This window comes from Enhydra lutris, unplaced genomic scaffold (assembly GCF_002288905.1).
Source record: "Enhydra lutris kenyoni isolate GAN:26980312 unplaced genomic scaffold, ASM228890v2 scaffoldscaffold40, whole genome shotgun sequence".
Lineage (NCBI taxonomy): Eukaryota > Metazoa > Chordata > Mammalia > Carnivora > Mustelidae > Enhydra > Enhydra lutris.
This window is the reverse complement of record NW_019154124.1, coordinates 5,489,151-5,513,135: the sequence shown is the minus strand read 5'-3', so window position 1 is coordinate 5,513,135 and position 23,985 is coordinate 5,489,151. Positions and strand designations below refer to the sequence as shown.

The 23,985-nt window shown below is 36.0% G+C and overlaps 1 protein-coding gene across 2 annotated transcripts in view; it reads right to left on the bottom strand.

Annotated features, from left to right (window-relative positions):
• LOC111155225 (reelin) overlaps positions 1–23,985 on the bottom strand; it is a 505,959-nt gene that overhangs the window by 346,862 nt on the left and 135,112 nt on the right. For both annotated transcript variants that reach the window (XM_022515343.1, XM_022515345.1), the window contains exon 3: positions 22,438–22,573. In XM_022515343.1, coding sequence (XP_022371051.1) covers positions 22,438–22,573 — 136 coding nt within the window. The remainder of the gene's footprint in view (positions 1–22,437; positions 22,574–23,985) is intronic.

The following is a 23,985-nucleotide window of genomic DNA, read 5'->3' as shown; positions in this document are numbered from 1 at the left end:
ATACACATATACATATGAAATATACATATACACAAAATATATATAAAATACATTATATATATATGTATATATTTACTCAGCCATCAAAAAGAATGACATTTTACCATTTACAATGACATGGATGGAGCTAGAGTATATTATGCAAAACAAAGTAAGTCAGAGAATGACAAATACCTTATGATTTCACTCATGGAATTTAAGATACGGAATTTAAGAAAAAAAACATAGGAGCATATGGGAAGGGGAAAAAAAAAAGAAAGAGGGAAACAAATCACAAGAGACACTTACTGAAGAGAACAAACTGAGGGTCCATAGAGGGAGGTGGGTGGGGGTTTGGGTTAAACGGGCGATGGGTATTAAGGAGAGCACTTGTTATGATGAGCACTGGGAGTTATACCTAAGTGAAGAATCACTAAATTCTAATCCTGAAACCAATATTATACTATACATTAACTAAGTAGAAATTAAGTAAAAAATTGAAAAAAAAAAGTTAAAAAAAAGTGGCTTAATTTGTGAAAATATAGACAAATATTGACTTTGTTATGGAATTTTTTTTCCATTTTCAGATTTTTGAGAAATTCAACTCTCAGCCATATAATCATATTTTGATTAATATTTGACCTTGTAAAGTTTTACACGTTTCACAGTGTCACATAAAAGTTTTACTCCTTCCAGGAAAAGAAAATAAATGTTTACCCACATGTTGAAGTGTCTAAAAAATAGCAGCTGGGTGGATGTCTTTAAGATGTAATTTTCCTCAGATTTATTATTTTTTAACGATTTTTAAATTTTTTTTATTTTTTAAAGATTTTATTATTTATTGGAGAGAGAGAGAGAATGCAAAAGAGCACAGGAGCCCACAAGCAGGGGGAGCAGCAGAGGAAGAAAGAGAAGCAGGCTCTCCACTCAGCAGGGTCTGACACTTAACTGACTGAGCCACCCAGGCTCCACAAATTTAAAGTCAAGTCATGAGTTCAGCTTGATGCGTCAAGGGAAAAGTAAGTTATCTGTGAAATGTTAAATGTATGAGCATCATTAGTATATTTACTATAACCTTATTAAACATTTGATTTGCCAATGATTCATACTTCTTGTTCAAATACTATTATTGTAACCGTTTTATACTTAAAAATAGAACTTCTACTTGTGAGTTAGCATTATGGACTGTGGGAAGTCATTCTTGGGAACCAGCAAAGGGGCAACTAATGTATGACAACAGTAACAACTTTATAGTCCCTTTGTAAGTCAAATGTTTAAAATCAAAGATTTTTTGATTGGCACTCTCAAGTGTGTTACTTTGAAAATCTCCATGAGAAAACAGCATTTTTTCTTTTTCTTTATTTCTTTATTTTTTTTTAACAAATACTAATTATCGAAGGCCATGTTCATCTCCAGCACTGTGGTACTGAAAAGCTCTGTGTAAATGGATTAAAAAAAAATGTATTTCAAAGATACCCGATATTTAAATCCCCCAGTTAAATCTTCCATAAAAAAATTTATATTTTAATTTTAGTCATGTATAATATCCTGTAAGTTGAACTGTTATACATGAAGTTCTCTAAAATAGAAAAAAAAAAGGTTCTTGTGTGTGCTTTAGATTTTATCTTCATTTTCTCAATGAAGAATTAGCAAAAAGAGGATAGAGTTTTCAAGACTGGTATCACTGCATTAAAAATTTTTTTGTAAATAACATTTTAATTTACATAAAAATATAAAAAGATCATATGTAGGAACTTATCTTCCAAAAGAAAAACTGATTTATAATGGTACTCCAAGAGCCTTCTTTCTCTGGCAACACATACACACACACACACTCTCTCTCTCCAAGGTCTTTCCTTCAGGATAGATATAACATAGACTCTATGCAAAAATAATTTTGTCTAGGGGCACCTGCATGGTACAATAGCTTAAGGGTCTGACTCTTGGTTTCGGTTCAGGTCATGATCTCAGGGTCATAAGATCAAGCCCTGAATCAGACTCCACACAGAGTCTCCTTCCCCCTCTGTTCCTCCCTTCTCTGTTCTTTCCCTCACTTGCACACACACACTCTCTCTCTCTCTCTCTCTCTCTCAAATAAATAAACAAATAAAATCTTTGACAAAGAATTAAATAATTTTATCTAACATTACAACCACTACCTCATAGACTATTGCCTGTGTTCCTGTAAGACATTCATTTTTCACTTTCTAGTAGCCATTGAGAGGCTTCCCAGAATTTGGAGGGTCATGAAATCCACAATAGCACTGTCTGAAGCTGAAGACACAGGCCATCAATGCTCCTTGAATCTCCCTCTTGGAATAGAACTGACAACTCACAGACCATGATTTTGTAATAAACAGCTCAAATTATTGTTCCTAGCTCGTATTTCTTCAAATCTATCTACATGTTGATACACATTTTGCCACTCTTCTTCTCACTCATGTTTACAGTATCACCCTCAAATTTATTCATATCAAGCTAGCATTTCACTCCCTGGAAGAGTCTAGTGTGACCCATAAACTTGAAAATTTCAATGTGAATTCTCACTTCGAGGTGATTTATGAATCAACAAGTCAAGACCAAGGGCAAACAGATATTCAAAGCAGGAGGCCAAGGTTCTAAATATGTGGCCAGGCCCTTTCTATGTGAGGTAATGCCCTCTTTTTAATATAGCAGAATCAGAGATGAAGGGGAGAAAGACTTCCACCCAGCTGAAAAGGACTTTAAAGATTCCTCCACATCATTGAAATTGTCCATATTAAACATGCTCACATTTGTCTATATAATAAACCATAATTTCTAAGATTTGGCCTGTAAGATTTCCTTTGGGAAAAGCTTAAGGACACTTGGATTAAGAATTTACTTTTCCAGGAAAGACTAAATTGAGTTTGGAAGAAAGGACAGATAATGACAATGCTAAGATGAAATAGCATTAATAAACAGAAAAATGTAGATGTTGTCACTTGTGACAATCTAAAAGGCTCTACTCTGGGCCTATAATCATTAAATAATTAGAACATTAGAGAGTGAATATTTATATAATATAATAAAGTCAACTCTTATTTACTAGTGGAATTTACAGTCTCTATGGGAATGTCACATTCAAATTATAGAGCTAAAACAAAGATTTTTTTTGTCTTTTGTTTTTTTATAATTTACTTTTTTACATTTTTTAATTTATTTTTAAAATTTCTTTTCAGTGTTCCAGAATTCGTTTATACACCACACCCACTGCTCCATGCAATATGTGCCCTCCACAACACCCACCACCAGGCTCACCCAACCTCTCACTCCCACTCCTGTCCAAAACCCTGTTAGTTCCTCAGAGTCCACAGTCTCTCATGGTTTGTCTCCTCCTCCAATTTCCCTCAACTCCAACAACAAAGATTTTTTAGAAATATAAATATTAGACTAAGAGTTTCACTCACTGCTGACTAGTTAGCTACAATGAATGCCCTGTGCTCCAGGGAGCTTCGGAAAGCAAACACAATGTGTTGCTTTTCAACTGAATTAGTTTGCCTTATAAAACAGATCTTTAAAAAGCATTTATTAAAATTTAACAATGGAACAGAACATGTTGCAAAGTGAGAGAGAGTTTCCTTCTTTTTGTTCAAGTTTTTATGTAAATTCCAGTTAATTAACATAACATGTAATATTAGTTTCAGGTGTAGAATTTAGTGATTCATCACTTATATACAACACCCAGTGCTTATCAGTTTTGTTTCTTAAATTCCACATCTGAGTGAAATCACATGGTATTTGCCTTTCTCTGACTTATTTCCTAATACAAGAGCATAATATGAAAGACAGTTTTTAAAAAAAAACTGTATTTATTTATTTATTTATTTGAGAGAGAGATAGTGAGCAAGAGAGCAAGCACAGAGGGAGAGTGAGAAGTAGACTCCCCACTGAACAGAGAGCCCAGTGTGGGGCCTGATCACCAGACCCTGAGATCATGACCAGAGCCGAATGCAGATGCTTAACCAACTGAGTCACCAAGGCGCCCCAAGATAAAGTTTTCTTAATTAAAGTGATGACTAGGTATTAGAGCAATGATAAGGATACTGGCATTTCTCTTAACTTCTGAATAATTATCAAACATTATTATAAAAGACTATCACTGTTAAAAGTTGAAATGTTAACTACCATTAGTCTTGTGATCCTGGTCTTAGCACAAAACTCATATTATAGTTTTATTTTAATCAGGTTGACTTCATAGCTTAGGGTTTCATTTTAATCAGGTAAACTTCATAGTTAACTTTGGCTTTTGCATGAAAGCACATACTCTCGTAATTAGGCATGTGCAAAGAGCATTAGCCACAAGACTGCTCATTAGAAAGCTGCTAAAACAGTGAACACTGGAAACAAGCAAAATGTCATAAATAAGGCATTGATTAAATACAGTACAGTACAGCCATATAATAGAATACTCTCCAGATGATGAAGCAGATGGATGTTTATTAGAAAACATTTAAAATGTACTGTTAGGTTTTAAAACAAAGCTAGATCATAAAATGGAATGCATGGTAGAGCCCCAAGTAGTAAAAATAAAATTGAATACATACATACATCTTAAGAAATATACCCTAAAGTACTTGCTATTCTTATTTCTGGGAAAAGGAACACATGTGTGTGCACACAGGAGCAAGTGTTGGTGTGAAGGTGGGTGTGGACATACATAGGTATTCGCTTAGCTGTAGTTTTAAACATTTTCTTCAATAAATATTACTTCCCAACCTGAAGATAAAATGAATTTAAACATTTAAAAGGAAATAGTATTCACTGTCAAGTTTAAACGTGAAGAAGAGTCTCTTTGTAGCATACATTTGTCTACTGTCATTCTTTTAAATTCTAAGTCCAAATAAAGGGCTTTCGTGTTCTGACCCAAACATGAAATACAGAAAGCCAAAAAAATTTAACTTGACATTTTTACTAAAAAACAAACTCAGAAGAGAGAATGTCTAAAAAAAGAGTTGGCAGAGGGGAAAAAAAAAAAATATATATATATATATATAACATATATATTTATATATTTATATTTAGATATACACAAATACATTTTCCAAGCAACCTTGGCATTAGAAAATAAGGTTTTCTTAATATCCGATTTGGAGTTGCCAAAATGTACTATATAGAACTGAAATTATAGAATAAATAGTCCTTGAGAGAAAATTCTGATTCCCTTTGATCTTTAAAGAAGTCATGTCATCATGCTCCAAATGAACCATTTAGAAATCTCACCCTGCTGTTGATTTGTATGGGAATTCAGATTTCACAACATATTTGAGATCCATTATATTAAATAAAGAAACCTGCGTTTTAGTAGAAAACTATAAATTAAAAAGTTAGGAGTTGTTTTCCTTGAGCAGATGATAGTAGTGATTTATACTCTCAGTTTCTTCTAAGAGGCTTTTATTTTTCCTAAAGCCCATAAATATTGTTTTAATGTATTATACCCAAGATCTTTAAATGGAGACAAACACGAAACACCTTCTATTTATAAGTTCTGGTGATATGTAGATAACACAGTTTCAATTCTTCATCTACCATCTAACTGTACAATATAGAAACCTCTGTAGAGCTATCCTTTTGAACATACATTTAAAAATTTCTCCAATGTGGTATTTATTATAAATCAGGAGGTCTTAAAAATGCCAAAAATTTCCAAAAAGGCAAATATTTCATTGTAATATTTTAGAATTAAATGTTACCATTTCAAATGCCTGAAGATATATCTACTTAGATTTCTTTATCAAAATATATTAATAACATTTCATTTTAACATCAGAAAATAACGAAAGCCATAGTTGCTATAATACTTGAAAGACTTGATGTTTTCACCTAACATGATTGTAGGTACAGCTTTCTGTTCCATCTTTCCCTCCCCCCACAGGAAATGATTCCATGCCAAATCCCTTAAATTCCTCTTTTGAAGTTTAAAATTAATTCCCATGGTTGCTCTTCTATAATCCCCCATCTTTTAAAAAATGCAAAATATGCTTATACTTTTTGAGAAATCAGATGAAATCCCAAATATCCTATATGAGTATGTGCTATGCTTTTAAAAAGAAAGCCCACATGCTCATTCTCAAAAGCTATTCATCAAGGAGTCTAATTCTGTAATTAATAGGAACAAGGTAACAATTTGCTTTAAGTGTCCACTCATAATGTTAAATCAATGTTAAATTATAAAGAACTTCCATGGAAATACATAAGACACACACACTGATTCTAAATGAAATTCATTATGAGCAGCTCTATTAGACTGAATAGCAAATGAATTCTTAATAATGAGGCACTTGATGTGTTATCCAGAACCGGGGTTGACAAGAAAGCCACTTAGCTTCACTTTCTAATAATATTACAGCAAGCAACTGATACAGCGCATATATTTTTCAATTTGGAAGGAAAACTTGAAAGAAAATTATGTTTTACCAAACCTTTTTAATATGGCCTGTTACCTTCACAGACTTGTTGAAGGTTCTGCTCTCTTTTATAAGCTCATCTTGCCCTCACCATTGGAAGTCCGTAACAACAGATGCTGGAATAATTAAAAACCTATCACTATAGACTCTTCCATCACATCACAGACTAGGAAAATGAAGGTAGTTTATGGGTGTCCTTGTCTCACTTTATCCACCCCTTCGTGGTTGATGTGTAGGCTTTAATGTGCATCTTTGCACCTCTCCTCCAGCAGGAAGCCTGTCTCTGGGGATCACTTGCAGAAAATAGGACATCGAGTCCATAATTAAAGTAATCTCTTTCCAGGCAGATGCTGCAGTTGGCTCTGTTATCACATATTACAAAAGGCATCTTGAGGGTTATAAAATGTGCAGCAAATAGCTTTGGAGATGAGAAACAGCCATTTTTCATCTAATTTTGATCCATAGACATGTAAGCACTGTATTGCTACTTTTTGGTTTCGAGCCAAATAACTATTATGGTGCTAAGATGAGCCGGGCAGTAACCAAAATTAAAGAATACTTTAGCTTTTATCCTCAAAGTGAGAAAAGCTCTTTTGTAACCATCTTTGCACTTAGCAAATAAGGATGCCATCTCAAATCTGAGCATTAATGCCTGCAGGCGGATTTAGAAGAAAGGCTTATGTAGCTTAGCTTTACAGCCTTACTTTCAATATATTTGCTTAAGTTAAAACCAGAGGTTGATTAAGGGACCTACCATCTTGGCTCCTTTGCAACCACAGCAAACATTTTTAATTAGAAGCATTTCTACTGTTTATCATTTGTATAATATTTTTGGACATTGCTCTTTTGAAATATATGTCAGCCCAGATAACTAATATGCTCATATTATTCCTAATCCCTTCTCTAAATACTAATAGTGGGAACAAATGGAGGACATTTGACAAACACAAGTCCAGCTTAGGACTTGTCAATGTGGGTAACCAAACCTGACCTCGATATTGAGAAGTGCTAAAATGGAGATGGAAATAATTTTAATATTTATTTCTCAGTGCTAAACAAGACAACTTTTGAATCTGCAGTGATGTAATGTTAAAAAGTTTATCTTAAAATTCCAGAAAACATGTAGTTTAAATTTATTTCCTCAAACAGCAATTGTTAAAAAAAAATTTTAACAGCCAAGTTTTACATGAACTTGGGCCTTTCAATGAAAAAAATACTATTGATAATATTAACCTTTATATTTTATGTTAGCCTAACATTCAAAAACAGGAGACATCCTATTTGGCTTAATTAACAACAGAAATATTGTATTCTAGCACATTTAAGATGTCAGAATTATTATTTAGAAGAATTTATATATCACTTGAATTTTAGAGAAAAATAAATTGCAAATCAGAATTTTAAGTTATTGAAAAAGTTTTGTTAAATAACAAAATTGTTATTTCCAGAATGCCTAAAATATTATAATATAAACCCAACTGTCATCAGTGCAATATCTGGAGGTTTAAATAGCAGAGTATAAATCCAGTTCTCTAATACAGCCTTCTGGTACATTTGTGCATTCTTGCAATTTATCATTTATGCATGCATGCATTCACTCATCCATTCAAGATATAATTTTTAAAGAATTTTTGTCCAAACAACTGTATAATACTATTGCATTTGAAATACTAGAAAATATGTACTCAGTATCTTGTCACTTCAAAGGCAGTTTTCAATTTTGCATTTTTCTTTCAGTTTTATCTATACTAATGTCATTTTGTCCGTATGGAAAATAACCCTAATATTTATCTCTAATATTATTACATTTTATTTATTTTTTCTGGAATTAATATAGTCACACCAACTTCTTTTTGTTAGAATTTGTCTGGTGTATCTTTTCCTATCTCTTTACTTTCAATGTTTTTGTGCCATTATGTTTAGGTTTGTCTCTGGAAAGCAGTACCTTGCTAGATTTTTAAAGCTGGATTTTGAAAGTCAATGTGTATTAACTGGTGAATTTAATCTGTCCGTATTTATTGTAAATATATATACGTTGACCCTTGAGCAGCATGGGTTTGAACTGTGAAGGTCCACTTACAGGCAGATTTTTTTTTTTTAAATACAATAGAGTACTGTAAATGTTTTTTGTCTTCCTTATGATTTTCTTTTTTTTTTTTTAATTAAAAAAATTTTTTTAATTAAATTTTATTTTTTATAAACATATAATATATTTTTATCCCCAGGGGTACAGGTCTGTGAATTGCTAGGTTTACACACTTCACAGCACTCACCATAGCACATACCCTCCCCAATGTCCATAATCCCACCCCCCCAACCCCCCTCCCCCCATTAACCCTCAGTTTGTTTTGTGAGATTAAGAGTCACTTATGGTTTGTCTCCCTCCCAATCCCATCTTGTTTCATTTACTCTTCTCCTACCCCCTTAACCCCCCATGTTGCATCTCTTCTCCCTCATATCAGGGAGATCATATGATAGTTGTCTTTCTCCGATTGACTTATTTCGCTAAGCATGATACCCTCTAGTTCCATCCACGTCATCGCAAATGGCAAGATTTCATTTCTTTGGATGGCTGCATAGTATTCCATTGTGTATATATACCACATCTTCTTTATCCATTCGTCTGTTGATGGACATCTAGGTTCTTTCCATAGTTTGGCTATTGTAGACATTGCTGCTATAAACATTCGGGTGCACGTGCCCCTTCGGATCACTACGTTTGTATCTTTAGGGTAAATACCCAGCAGTGCAATTGCTGGGTCATAGGGTAGTTCTATTTTCAACATTTTGAGGAAGCTCCATGCTGTTTTCCAGAGTGGTTGCACCAGCTTGCATTCCCACCAACAGTGTAGGAGGGTTCCTCTTTCTCCGCATCCTCGCCAGCATTTGTCATTTCCTGACTTGTTAATTTTAGCCATTCTGACTGGTGTGAGGTGATATCTCATTGTGGTTTTGATTTGTATTTCCCTGATGCCGAGTGATATGGAGCACTTTTTCATGTGTCTGTTGGCCATCTGGATGTCTTCTTTGCAGAAATGTCTGTTCATGTCTTCTGCCCATTTCTTGATTGGATTATTTGTTCTTTGGGTGTTTAGTTTGATAAGTTCTTTATAGATTTTGGACACTAGCCCTTTATCTGATATGTCATTTCTCTACACCAACAACAAGACAGAAGAAAGAGAAATTAAGGAGTCAATCCCATTTACAATTGCACCCAAAACTATAAGATACCTAGGAATAAACCTAACCAAAGAGACTAAGAATCTATACATAGAAAACTATAAAGTACTAATGAAAGAAATTGAGGAAGATATAAAGAAATAGAAAAATGTTTCATGCTCCTGGATTGGAAGAATAAATATTGTGAAAATGTCTATGCTACCTAAAGCAGTCTACATATTTAATGCAATTCCTATCAAAATACCACCCATTTTTTTCAAAGAAATGGAACAAATAATCCTAAAATTTATATGGAACCAGAAAAGACCTCGAATAGCCAAAGGAATATTGAAAAAGAAAGCCAAAGTTGGTGGCATCACAATTCCGGACTTCAAGCTCTATTACAAAGCTGTCATCATCAAGACAGCATGGTACTGGCACAAAAACAGACACATAGATCAATGGAACAGAATAGAGAGCCCAGAAATAGACCCTCAACTCTATGGTCAACTAATCTTCGACAAAGCAGGAAAGAATGTCCAATGGAAAAAAGACAGCCTCTTCAATAAATGGTGTTGGGAAAATTGGACAGCCACATGCAGAAAAATGAAATTGGATCATTTCCTTACACCACACATGAAAAAAGACTCAAAATGGATGAAGGACCTCAATGTGAGAAAGGAATCCATCAAAATCCTTGAGGAGAACACAGGCAGCAACCTCTTCGACCTCAGCCGCAGCAACATCTACCTAGGAACATCGCCAAAGGCAAGGGAAGCAAGGGCAAAAATGAACTATTGGGATTTTATCAAGATCAAAAGCTTTTGCACAGCAAAGGAAACAGTTAACAAAACCAAAAGACAACTGACAGAATGGGAGAAGATATTTGCAAATGACATACCCCTTATGATTTTCTTAATGACACTTTCTATTCTCTGGCTTACTTTATTTTAAAAATACAGTACTTAATACATATAACATGCAAAATATGTGTTAATCAACTGTTTATGTTATCAGTAATGCTATGTTAAGTTCTATGTTATCAGTAAGGCTTCTGATCAACAGTAGTTAAATTCTGGGGGAGTCAAAAGTTACAGGCAGATTTTCAACCATGCAGGTGGTTGGTGCCCATAACCCCTCTGTTGTTTGAGGGTCAACTATATACTTATTTATCTTACATTTATATTTCTATGCTTTTGAAGTTAACTTTTTTTCCTTTCTTTGGAGGGATTAAGTTTTCTTTCATCTTTTCCCCAATTCTTCCCCTGTTTTGGAAGTTATATTTTGATTTCATTTCTATAGATTTGTGTTTTTAACTGCATCTACAGCTTTCTTCCAGAATAATTTGAAGACCTTAGAAAATTTTAATACTGACTTTCTCCTTCCTCCAACTCACACACTCATGTTGCTCAGTATCTTAGTTATTCTTTGCCTTTAAATTCTATCTGAAAATAGTTATTGGTGTATATTTTATATATAAATTTATTTACATATCCAAAGCTATTTGGAATTTCTAAAATGCTTGCTAATTATTTTTAATTAACATAATTTCTCACATCACAACATAATTTCTTACATCCTACACCTTTCTTCTGAGTTTGTTTTCTTCTTAAAGCACATCTTTTAAAAACTTGCTTTAAAATCGTCTGTTTCTGTGTGTGATAAAAATATCAAGCCTCTTTTTTTTTTTAACATCTTTAGTTTTTCATGCCTAACTGATAATTTATCTAGGTACAGAATTCTAGGATGACAATGCATTTCCTTCACGACTTGGAAGATACTGTCCCATTGTCTCCTGGCATCTCTTGCTGCTGATGAAAAAGCCACTACCAGACTAAAATGACAGGAAATCTATCTTCTGTCTTTAGTTGTCTTTGAGATTTTCTCTTTGATACTCTGAAGGTTCACCATGATATGATTCAATACTAACTTTATTCATATTGCTTAGATAGAAAAGACTCACATCTTCCTTAGTTCTAGAAAATTCCCCACCATTATCTCTTCGAATAGGTCTGTCCTCATTCTTTCTATTCTTTCCTTCTAAAGCTTCCATTAGATGTTACTTTTTTAACTTGATGTTCTATACCAGGTTAATAAGGTAAAGTCAAGTCAGACTCCTCACACAGAGAGTTTTAGTTTCTCATAAGTGACTTACTTTACCAAAAGTCTTGGTCAGATGATAAGCTTTGCTGTTCTCCCAGGCAGAGATGGATGATACTTTAAGGCTCCAGGCTTCATGCAGTGGGCCCAGTGCCAGCTCCGTCTCCTTTCCTTTCTCCTACTGTCTTTGAAGAGGTTCTCAGTGATGGCTCCAGATCCCACTCAGGTTAAAACTCCAGCCCTACGACCTAAATCTAAGTTTAAAATACTTGTAGACCTCCCATATTTTCTGCTCTCACTTCCTGATCCAGTCTCCATACCTCTCCTTTCTTCTGGTACCTCATGTCCTCACTTTCTTTCAAATCAATTTTATATGTATTTTAAATGTGTACTCATTTATCTAAAGTTTCTATGTGATTTTAATAGAAAGAGTTTTTGCCATGAGAGCTCAGTCTTCCACGATGCCAGGAGTCCTCACAAACATAATTTTAATGTGTATGAAATAGTAGAAATGCGTTTTTTAAATGTTTTTGTCACTTAATCCTCCAAATATCTCTCAAGTTGCTACACTTATCTTTACAATGACCATTTTAGCAGTGACACAGAGTGGTAATAGAGGATGGAAGCCAAAAGAACAAGTTTTGGATGAAAACAGACCTATTTCTGTGAGCTGTTCAAGCTCATTCTTCAGTAACAGTGGTTCTAGGAAAGTACAGGAACTGAATAGGTTGCCTGGTGTACAGGTGCTCACTAAGTGGAAATTGCTATTTTTACTACTGTCGTCATCATCATTATCATCATCACCATCAAATGGTATTCCAGATTTTATTATTGTTTATTTTAATATTAATGATTAGCATTCTAGACAAGCTCATTTTAAATCTTAGGTTCATGGTGGTAAGTTGTCACAGGGTAAAGGCATATTTGAGAAGGTCCTGAACTTAAAACACTGTGGCAGTAGATAGCGGGGACAGGCAGGGTGAGACCCAAGGGTGGAGGCAGAGAGAAGAACAGTGTCTTAGCCCAGAGCAGCCAAAGAGTGGTACTAAGCCCTGAGCATTGTATGAGAAGGTAACCAGAGGGGCTCCCTACCTGTCACACTTGGCCTATATCAAGTTAAGGTCCCCATAAAGTTAAGGTCCATAGAAATCTCTGCCTTAGCAAACAAAATTAAAATGAACAGTTAGGTAGGGACACCTGGGTGGTTCAGTCAGTTGAGCATCTGCCTTTGGCTTGGGTCGTGATCCCAGGGTCCTTGGATCAAGTCCTGCATTGGGCTCCTTGCTCAGCAGGGAGCATACTTCTCCCTCTGCCTGCTGCTCCCCCCACTCGCGCTCACTTTCTCTCTCTCTCTCTGACAAATAAATAAAATCTTAAACAAAAAACGAACAGTTAGATAACCAGCTTTCTACAGAATTTGCCCTGCTTGGCCAGGTTAGCAGTTACGATGTTTTTAAGTTCACAGGGATGCTGCAAAACCTTAGCTTTACTTCACTTCTTCTATATGTTCTTTTAAGTACATGGTTACATTCTACAAATGTTAAGGTAACAGAGGAGAAAGTAATTCATTAGATTCTCTCAGGGCTGCACATTAGAACTTTCTGTAATGATGGACATATGTGTTCTGGATCTGTGCTATCCACTGTAACAGTTACTACACACACGTGACTCCTGAGAACTTGAAGTGTGACTAGTGCAACTGAGGAACTGAACTTTTAATCTTATTTGACTTAAAATATAAATAGACACATGTGCCTTATAGCACATTAGAAAGTATAGTTCTAAACAAATTTTTAGAATATATATGTTTGTGTATATATGTATATATGTGAATATACATATATTCTGTATGTAAATATATACATAAATATAAACACAACTACATACCATGGAGGTATTGCAGGTTTGGTTCCAGACCATGGCAACAAAGCAAATATCACAATAAAATGAGTCAATGAATTTTTTGGTTTTCCAGTGCCTATAAATGTTTGTTTACATTATAGCATGGTCTATTATGTGCGCAATAGCATCACGTCTTTAAAAAAGTACATACCTTAATTTTAAAAATACTTTATTGCCAAAAAATGCTAACCATCATTTTTGAGCTCTCAGCGAGTCATGATTACTGACCACGGATCACCATAACAAATACGAAAATAATGAAAAAGTTCGAAATATTATAAGAATTATCAAAACATGACAGACACAAAGTGAGCAAATGCTGTTGGAAAATTGTCACTGGCAGACTTGTTTGATGTAGGGTTGCCACAAACCTTCAATTTATAAAAATCGCAGTATCTGTTAATTGCACTAAAGTGACGCACAATATAGAGAGATATGTCCATATATATCCAAGTAAGTCACAGTGGACAAGATAAGTTCTTTAAAAAATTCTTATCTGGAAGAAGCAATCGAAATTCTACTACACAAAAATCATGCCATAGTAGTCAGAGATTTTACCAAAAAAAAAAAAAAAAAAGGTAAATAAAATCTTGCTGCTAGTATATATTATCCAAGTCACTGTATTGGCAAACCACAGAGTTGTTGCTGCCATTAGAAAAATTTATTCACCTGGTTCCCAGACATCTTTATCATCACTATTTTTGACTGTGTAGGCAATTTGAAAAAAAAAAAATAATTTCACACACAGGCCTTTAAAACTGGTTTCATCAATTCTACTAATGAAGAAATAACCCAAATCTCTGCCCATATCTCATTTAGGAAATTTCTATTAGATATAGAGAGTTGCTAAGAATTGTAATACATAAAGCTTTTAGATTTACCAACTTTGGTCTTTTTTGCTTTCACAAATGTTCCATGTGATATCAAGTAATAAGAGCCAAGTGGAGTAGTAATCCCATCTAAACCACAAGGCCTTGTAATAAAGAACATCTTGAGGATTCCAAAACAGTCCATTTACTTAAGCACCCCTCACAAGTTATGATTCCACTACACGTGGGGAAGGGAAGAATGAAAGGATGGGTTGGCCGTAAGCTTGTTTTTTTGTTTGTTTGGTTTTTGCTTCTAGACTTAACATTAGGAAAAACTGGTATTTCTACCGAAAAGAAAAAACAAGCTGAGATTTACAAAAAAGAACAAATTCGCTAATTACAACTATTTGTTGTGGGACAGACTTCCACAAATAGAGGTCTGTCTTTGGACCCTAGTTAAACACACCTCATTAGTGAAACAGAAAAATTTTCTCACTATAAAGCAGTTCTACTTCTCAGATGGTCTTATGATTCTGATGCAAAGAAAATGGTCCTATAAAACTCCAGTAAATTGCCCTAATATAACCAGTGATGTTCACACTGTGGTTTCTTGGAAGAAGCAGGGGATAGGAAGGGAGAAGACAGGTAATACAAAGGGGTTAGTTTTTCCTTTTGAGTATCTGTTAAATTTTTAAAAATATGTGTATAACTAATATAAAAAATAATTTCTTTAGACCTTACTGGAGATTAATGGACATATTCTATCTCAACATTTTATCATACTCCCTAAAATTACAACTTAAATTCCCAGGAAGCATCTTGACCTCATTTGCCAAAAAGTTGATAAATAAGAACACACATTAGACCCTGAACTTGGACTCTGTCCTTGTCCAAGCCTAATTGGCTATTTAACTTTGATGAAAAACAGGGGCTTACAGGGAGTGAGAACCATCAGGGTCCCAGCCATTCATTTTTAAGGGGAGATAATATATTTTTTCATCCTGTCATTCAAAGGTACATTTTTGAGCAGCACCGAAATAAGTGTCCCGGGTTGGGAAATGTCTGTTTAAAAAAGAAAACTAGACCATCAAGGAAAAAATAAAAGACTTGCGAGTTAAGAGACATAAAATTCCTCCTATGGAAAACAGCATATCTGGTTTTATCGAACAGTGTGGATACAATCATGTTAGCCTTCCATGAGAAGTGATTTATTTTTGCAGTAAGCTACGTAAACCTAGAAAGTAAAATAACATTTGTATGACTCAACTGTTGGCAGCCTTATCTGTAGGTATGAATGCACTCCCAATAAATGCACCCATGGGAGCATCCCTGATCTCATTTCAAATGTTTAAATAACTAGGCAAATACATCTGTAATGCTTCCTCATGATGGATGGAAATAAATGGGCAACCTTACTATCTTTCCTGAGGAATCCTCCAGACACAGTGGAATGGCTCTCATCAAAAATTAAAGGCTTTTGAGATACACTCAAGGCAGCACTTCAAATCTGTGCATTGGTATGATTTCCAGCCTGTCTGTTATTCAGAAACTGCTGTTGTCTTCCATTTTTTAAATGATTTTTTTGTCTTCTTGTTTAGTATACTTTTAAAAAATTAGTTTTCTAGGAGAATCTTCCCTTAAAATGTCAAATGTTCAAATACAGTCCACTTGTGTACCTCTTCATTGGCCTGAGTTCATTCTTTGTTGTTGCTTCAGTATTTTAAATAGAACGTCACTTGCTTCAATTTGGTTCTTGGTTTTCAGGGATTTGACTTACGGCTAAACTGTCACTAATTTGGGCATGAATCTGATCTTTTCTGCTCCATTTTAACTCTAAATATTATGTTAGCATCTCTGTCCAAGCAATTAAACCTAAATCTACTAGTGATAAATTTTGTCTTTAACACACACATTCCCTCCCTAATGGAATCCCTTTGTGATAAGGGATAGGATGGATAGGATATAATCAGCATCCAAAGAATGAACCGGCATCACACTATATCAAGATCAAAGCCATATCTGACATATAAATCTAATATGTTCTGCACATTTCAGAAATTTAAATAGGTGTCTCGTATCTTTGTAAAAGAGCCTAATACACTGCATTTTTAAAATTTGTTAAGTTTTAATTATTTAAGTAATCTCTACACATGACATGGAGCTCAAACTCATGACCCCAAGATCAAAAGTCACATACTTTCCTGACTGAGCCAGCCAGGTGCCCCTACAGTGTTTTAATCATAGTAAATACTCACAGATATTCCTTTTTTCCCCTTCATGGCCTCACAGACTTACCCAGATTTTAGTTTTCAGTGTCTGATTTGTCTTCAGTTTCCCTGTGTTTGCTCACATTATGTTACTTTTTTGGAAGATTTGAAAACTTTCAGTAAATATTTTGGCACTAAAAAATTTTACATAAATAAATAGGTGTCTCTTGACATTTGAATGAGTTAGATAACATCGAGAGATAGATCTCAAAATGAGGATAGGAAACCCATATTGGTCAGTTAAAAAATCTGAGAGATGCTGATACCAACTACCAACTCCATATAATTTTCACTGTATCACTACTGTGGATGTATTACCATAATAAAATAGAGAAGAGATCATTTCAGAGGCAACTGCAGTGAAGAGGAAAATCCACCTGCCTAAAACTGGACTACCTTCTGAATCCAGGCTATTCCAACCATTAGGTGAGTGATACTAGGCAAATTATTTAACATGTCTCTACTTCAATTTGCTCATCACCAAACTGAGATAAGAAGAGCGCCTACTTGGGTGCCTGGGTGGCTCAGTCAGTTAGCATCTGCTTCTGGCTCAGGTCGTGATCTCTGGTCCTGGACTTGAGTCCTGAATCGGGCTCCTTGCTCAGCGGAAAGTCTGCTTCTCACTCTGCCCCTCCCCGCTGCTCCTGCTCTCTCTCTCTCTCTCTCTAATAAATAAATAAATAAAACCTTAAAAAAAAAAAGAAGAGTACCTACTTCATGGAATTTCTGCAAGAAGGACATGGAGTAAAAGGTATAAACTACTCAGAACAATGGCCAGCACATTTTCAAAAATATTAATGTTACCGTTATTATTTTACAACCTCTTTTCCCTGGTAGTTTCTCACTAAATTTTCAGATTAGAGGACTGGAAGATGTCTTTCCTTCCTTTGTTCCCTTTTCCCCTTGCCCTGTCCTTATCTTTTTGCCTCTTCCCTCCTCCTCCCCCTTCCCCTTCCTTCCTCTTTTCTCTCGGCACCCTCTCCTTGCCCTTAGGATTTGGTGTGTGTGGGGGGGTACATCCAAGAAATTTGGATAGTTAAATGTCTCTTTAAACTCAAGGCTTACTAGTCACTCAAGACTAGTCAAATATAAAAGTAAAGACAAACCACACTGATTTAAGATCTGAATACTAAGCAGTTCTCTGAGTAAAATTATCACTTAAAACATAAAGGATATCTGGAGCACCTGGGTGTCTCAGTTGATTAAGTATCCAGCTCTTGATTTCAGCTCAGGTCATGATCTCAGGGTTGTGGGATCAAACCCCCACATCAGGCTCCACACTGAGTGTGGAGTCTGCCTGTCTCCCTCTCCCTCTGCTCACTCTCTCTCTCTAATAAATAAATAAATCTTTTTAAAAAATGTAAATGAAAGGTGTCATAAAAGTACAGATAAAATAATTTTAGTTACCAATCCATTTAATACATCTGTACCAGTGTAGCCAGCAACTTTATCCTCAGGACATCCTCTCTTCAATGTCTCTTACTTGATTACTTTTAACAAGAAAGGATGTAAACAGATGGCCCAAATGACTATGTGGTTAAGTGGTTTATCAATAAAACCTGATTTACTCAGCAAATATGCCACTTACTCTTCTATAGGAAAAGCACACACAGCACATTATATAATTGTCTTAGACTTGAGTTCAAATGTTCCATAATTCTTTGTTTTTAAACATTTATTTATTTGACAGAGAGAGAGAGAGAGAGAGAGAACGACAGCGAGAAAGGGAACACAAGCAGAGGGGGTAGGAGAGGGAAAAGGAGGCTTCCCGCCAAGCAGGGAGCCCGATGCAGGGCTGGATCCCAGGACCATGGGATCATGACCCGAACCGAAGGTAGTTACTTAACAGCTGAGCCACCCAGGTGCCCCGTTCCATACTCTTAGTATGTTTTGTTTTGGTTTTTTAAAGAATTTTAAATAGAAAACTGGGTTTTAAAATCACAGAGTGTGCATCATACATTTGCTGTACTAACATTAGATTATAAAACTGGGTGCAGTGTCAATTTAATTGCCAGCTGTAGAGAGACCAGATACATGGTGAATGATCAGTATTCATTGCTTGGTTTTCTTCAAGTCCAAGGTGCCATCAGTTGTAAGACCTTAAAAGATAAAATTAGGACTGGCAATTATAATTCTAAGATGCCATCAAAGGTAAGATACAACTCTACTTCAGAGTTCCCAAAATGTAAAAAATCTGTATCTGGAGATCAATGAAACAATGATATTGTTATTAGCCATTAGGAAATACTTACTGAGGGCCTTCTATTGTCCATAGTTTTAGCATTGGGAACTATTAGGTACATAAAAATACTAGACATAGTCTCTGACCTTGGGGGATTTAAAGGGCAGTTAAGGGGTGCCTGGCTGTCTCAGTCAGTTAGGTATCCAACTCCTGATTTCAGGGCACGTCTTGATCTCAGGAGCATGAGATGGAGCCTGCTTAGGATTCTCTCTCTCCCTCTCCCTCTGCCCCTCCTCCTTTCCCTCAAAAAAAAAAAAAAAAAAAAAATGACAGCTTTAATTTTGGGGATTAGCCTGAAAAGAGAGAATCATGGCATATTTATGTTCAAATGCTATAGATTCTGTTATTTTATTCTTGTTTAATACCCAAAGTTACTGTTGAACATTAACACTCTCCTTCAGGTACTGCTGGGCACATACTAATTACAGATACTAACTCTTACATGGAGTTCTACTGAACACATCATAAATACTGGAGAAAGAAACGAAGGCAAGAAATTATAACACTTGGGTCAGAAAATTTCAAATAAATTGCTTTAGTGCTCCTGGACTCTCTCACAAACTAATTAGGGAAAGAGGTCAACAAAAGCCCACATGGGAAGCAGCTACTCTATGTAACATTCAATACAGTCATGGCTTACAATGAGGAAGAATTCACTGCTTATTAAGAATGCTAAGGGATGCCTCGGTGGCTCAGCGAGTTAAGCACCTGCCTTCAGCTCAGGTCATGATCTCAGGGTCCTGAGATCAAGCCCTCTTAGGGCTCCCTATTCAGGAGGAGTCTGCTTCTCATCCCCCTCACCTCTCGTGCTCTCTTTCAAACAGATAAATAAAGTCTTTTTCTTTTCAAGAAATGCTAAAAAGTGCAAACTGCATCATCAAAATTTTATTGGGAAATATGAGTGAGGGCATATGAACTTCTTTGCAGTTGGTAAATATTATTTCTGACCAAACAGCATTTTTCTAAGAAAACATTGCTTGGGTTAAGACTTAAAAAACCTAAGTTATGGGGTGCCTGGGTGGATCATTTGGTTAAGTGTCTGACTCTTAATTTTGGCTCAGGTCATCATCTCAGCATCCTGAGACTGAGAATAACGTTGTTGGGATCTGTGCTCAGCGGGGTGTCTGCTTCTCTCCCTCTCCCTCTGCCTCTGCCCCTCCCTCTGCTCAGGTGCGTATGCACTCTCTCTCTCTCTCTAAAGTAAATTAATAAATCTTTAAAAAAAATACCTAAGTTACTTCTCAGGAGAAAATAGAGTTTGGGACCCTGGGAACAGTGAGGCCCAAAGACAACAAATATCATTTTAAACAGATTCAATTCAAAACTATATCTACTTGGAATTAGGCAGTTGTATGCTGCTGATACAGATTTACTTTATGTTCTAGTTTTTAAAAAAGTAATTCTTGTCTTAAATGAAGAAGTAACGCAGGGCAAGGATTTAAATTACCTTTCCGGTGCCAACACGAATAAGTTAGAGCATGCCAAAAGTGAGAATCCGAGATCACTATTAAACTAAAGGAAAAGACAACACTGAACATCATTTAATTCAAGGGTCATCTTCTGTGATATCTATGTATGAGGTGTTGTACCAGCTGTGGGGAGAATCACAAAGACATAAAAACATATCCCTGTCCAATCTGATCTAATAGCGAAGGCAAGAAATTAACTCAAGTAAGTACACAGTAAAATATAATCAGCATTACAACAGAGTTACAAGCAAAATGCGATCGTACACATCACTTCTGTTGTTGATATCTTGGAAAGCTTTATAAAAGAGTTGGCATTTTATTATTTTTTTTAAAGATTTTATTTATTTGTCAGAGAGACAGAGACCACACACAAGCAGGCAGAGGCAGAGAGAGAAGCAGGCTTCCTGTCGAGCAAGGGACTCGACCCCCAGAACCCTGGGATCGTGACTTGAGCAGAAAACAGCAGCTTAACTGACTGAGCCACCCAGGCATCCCAAGAGTTGGCATTTTAAACAGGCCTTAAAAAATGTGTAGGACTTTAATAACTGGAGTTGAGGGGGAAAAGCATTTTGGGCTAAGGGGAAAGCATGGAAAAAGAGAAAGTCATGAAATGTTTAAGGAGTTGTGGGATGTCCTGCAATTTGTGCCTGATCAGGATGAGCACACAGGAGATAAAACAGAAGATGATACACATCAGGAATGGGAAGACTCTTCAAACCCAAGCCAAGAGGCTGGTCCTCAGAAAGGAGGTGTAAGGGATCCAGGTTTTGAGTAATCAAGGTTATGCCTTAGGAAGACTAGCTAGATGACAATGTCCAGGATGGACCAGAGGAGAAACAGGCTGGAGGAGAAGAGATCACTTAGGAGGCTACCATAATCATCCTAGCAAAAGGTACTGGAAAGAAAAGGTTCAAGTATGAAAACTTTCTGAAGAAGAAATGATAGGATTAAATGTCAATCAGCTGGATAGGATTAATCTGATGTTTGTAGCTTGGGTAACGCAGAGGATAGGCAGAAAGTCTATAATCGGTGATGTGGGAGCCATAGGAGCTCTTGACCCTGAACTGTATGGTAATAAAGGGGAAGGATGGGTAGTAGTAAATTTTAGAGTATGCAGGCTTTATGGGATGTTGTTGTCTGAGCAGAAGGTTCAGAACAGAAAACCATTCAAGATGGCTTCCAGCTCTCTTTTGCTTGACTGCCCACAGAACAACTGTTTCAGAACTGCCTTTGGCCTTATTCCTTTGGCCTACTCCTCCATGAAATAAATATTGAGTGAGTGTGTACGGAGTGCCAGGGACTGTTCTAGACAGTTGGGGCAAATCAGTTAACAAAACAGAAAAAAAAAAATTCTTGCTTTCGAGGAACTTGCATTTCATTTGGAAGAGACAGACAATAAAAATTACAGATAATTAAATAAACAAAGTATATTATGTTAAAAGTCAAAAATGGGATTACAAAGAGAGAAGACTAAGAAGTATGAGAAGTAGAGATTCTGGGGGAGGGGGAGGGGTAGAGATTACATTGAGAGATGGAGCAAGTCACAGCCTTTGCTTCCCAGCCCAGTGTTATTATCAAAGGGTACTGTTGGGACATCGTTTACCACATTCCCCAGCTTCGTCTTAATGAAAGCACATGAGAGGGTCATTAAGTTTCCACAGACTCCCTGACTTCTCACCACCATCCCTCACCTAACTGATCACATTTCTCTCTCGGCATTAATGGCCAGAGAACCGAAAGCTAGATTTGTGATCTTCTTCCAAAACACAGATGGGGAGCCTCACGGCATTTTTTTTATTTGTTTCCATCTTACTTTCCGAGCATTCGTTTTCCTACTGTGTTGATTTCATCACATACTTTTACTCCTGTTGTGTAATTTTGTCAGTTAAAATCCAATTTAAAGAAATATGCAAAACTAAACTGTTCAAGTTATTTGTTTTTTATGATCTGGACCTCTTTTTCATACCAAAATTAGTGGTTTTAATTAAGGTCAAGCCTGTTAATATACTTAAATGCGTAGCCTGTATGTCATCCAGTGAGAGGTCTATCTGCCTTCCCTACTGGTCAGACAGTTTGGATACTTACATGAAATTCACACAGCCGGTGCCAGCAGGTGGAGCGATCCAGATGAAGCTGAGGTTGGTTGTGGGCAGATGACTCACATGTGAGGCCACCACGCTGCACATAAACTGGTTACCAAACTGGTGGTCAGACATGATCCCTGAGAGACAGAAAGGAAGAGAAGCTGTCATAAAAACAACAAAACAAGCTCTTTCTTATCATGGCATGAACAATATTTTCTGGACATTTTTCTTATATGCTAAGATTCATCATGTTGTTTGGATGCTCTGTAAGTTATGCAATTTTTCGTGTCCTGTTGTTAGGAGGATTTTAATTTAATTTAAAACATTTTTGTTACAGGGTAATCTACTAGTTTCATTGCTCTCGTAGTTGCTAGGCTTTGATTTTGTTGATTGGTCTCTGTCCGTCAACAAAGACCACCAGGGCCATACCTACTGTATAACAAGGGTGGTCTTAGTGGAAGTGTTTATAGCAAACAAGACTAAATTATATTGGGAACTGGGAAGTATCTCAGTAAGAGGATATTAGCAAAGGCTTGTTAAACTCTTTGGGCTTAAGGTAGGTCATTTTAGACAGTAGGGGGATCTAGTTGTCCTGGGAATTTCCTGATTTTAGTACTGAAATTCCTGCATCCTGGGACCACCTAATCTTGCTGGGGAAGTTACAGGGATACATGGTTTTGCTTCTGGATTTGGTGCTATCAGAAAGTGGGGGCAATTTTATCACAGAGTGCCTTATTAATCTGTATATGGGACCATGAAGAGTGACACAGCCTAAAGTTGTGATTGATAAAATTCAAGTCAGCATGGAGAGGGGGATGGTCACTTTTGTGATTTGCACCATGTTCTTGCTTTTGTTTGTGTGCAGGTTTGATTACAAAGTGGTCTTGGTTTTGGCTCAAGCCATCAGTTTAAGGTGGCCTTGTCTGATGTTGATTGTCTGATGTCTGATCTGTAAAACCGTTTACATTCCACGTGAGAGTACCAGAGCCCAGCTGTGAGGGCCAGGTCAGCTTCCAGCTGAGTTATCTGGAGATGCTTTTTTTTTTTTTTAAGATGATTCTCTTAGTTGACATCTGATATAAAATATTTTTTATTTTTTTAAGTTAACATATAACGTATTATTAGCCCCAGGGGTATAGGTCTGTGAATTGCCAGGTTTACACACTTCTTGGCACTCACCGTAGCACATACCCTCCCCAATGTCCATAACCCCACCACCCTGATATAAAGTATTAACAAATAACTCAACACTAAGAAAATAAACAACTCAATTTTTAAAAAATAGGCAAAAGACCTGAATAGATACCTCATCAAAAAATATACAGAAGACAAGTAAGTATATGAAAAGATGTTCAACATCATAGGTCATTAGAGTACTGCAAATTAAAACAACAATGAAATGCCACTTCCCAACTATTATGGCCATAGTACAAAACAATGACAACACCAAATGCTGGTGAGGATGTAAACAAAAAGAACTCTTGTTCATCGCTGGTGAGAATACAGAATGGTACAGCCACTTTGGAAGACAATTTGGCATTTTCTTATA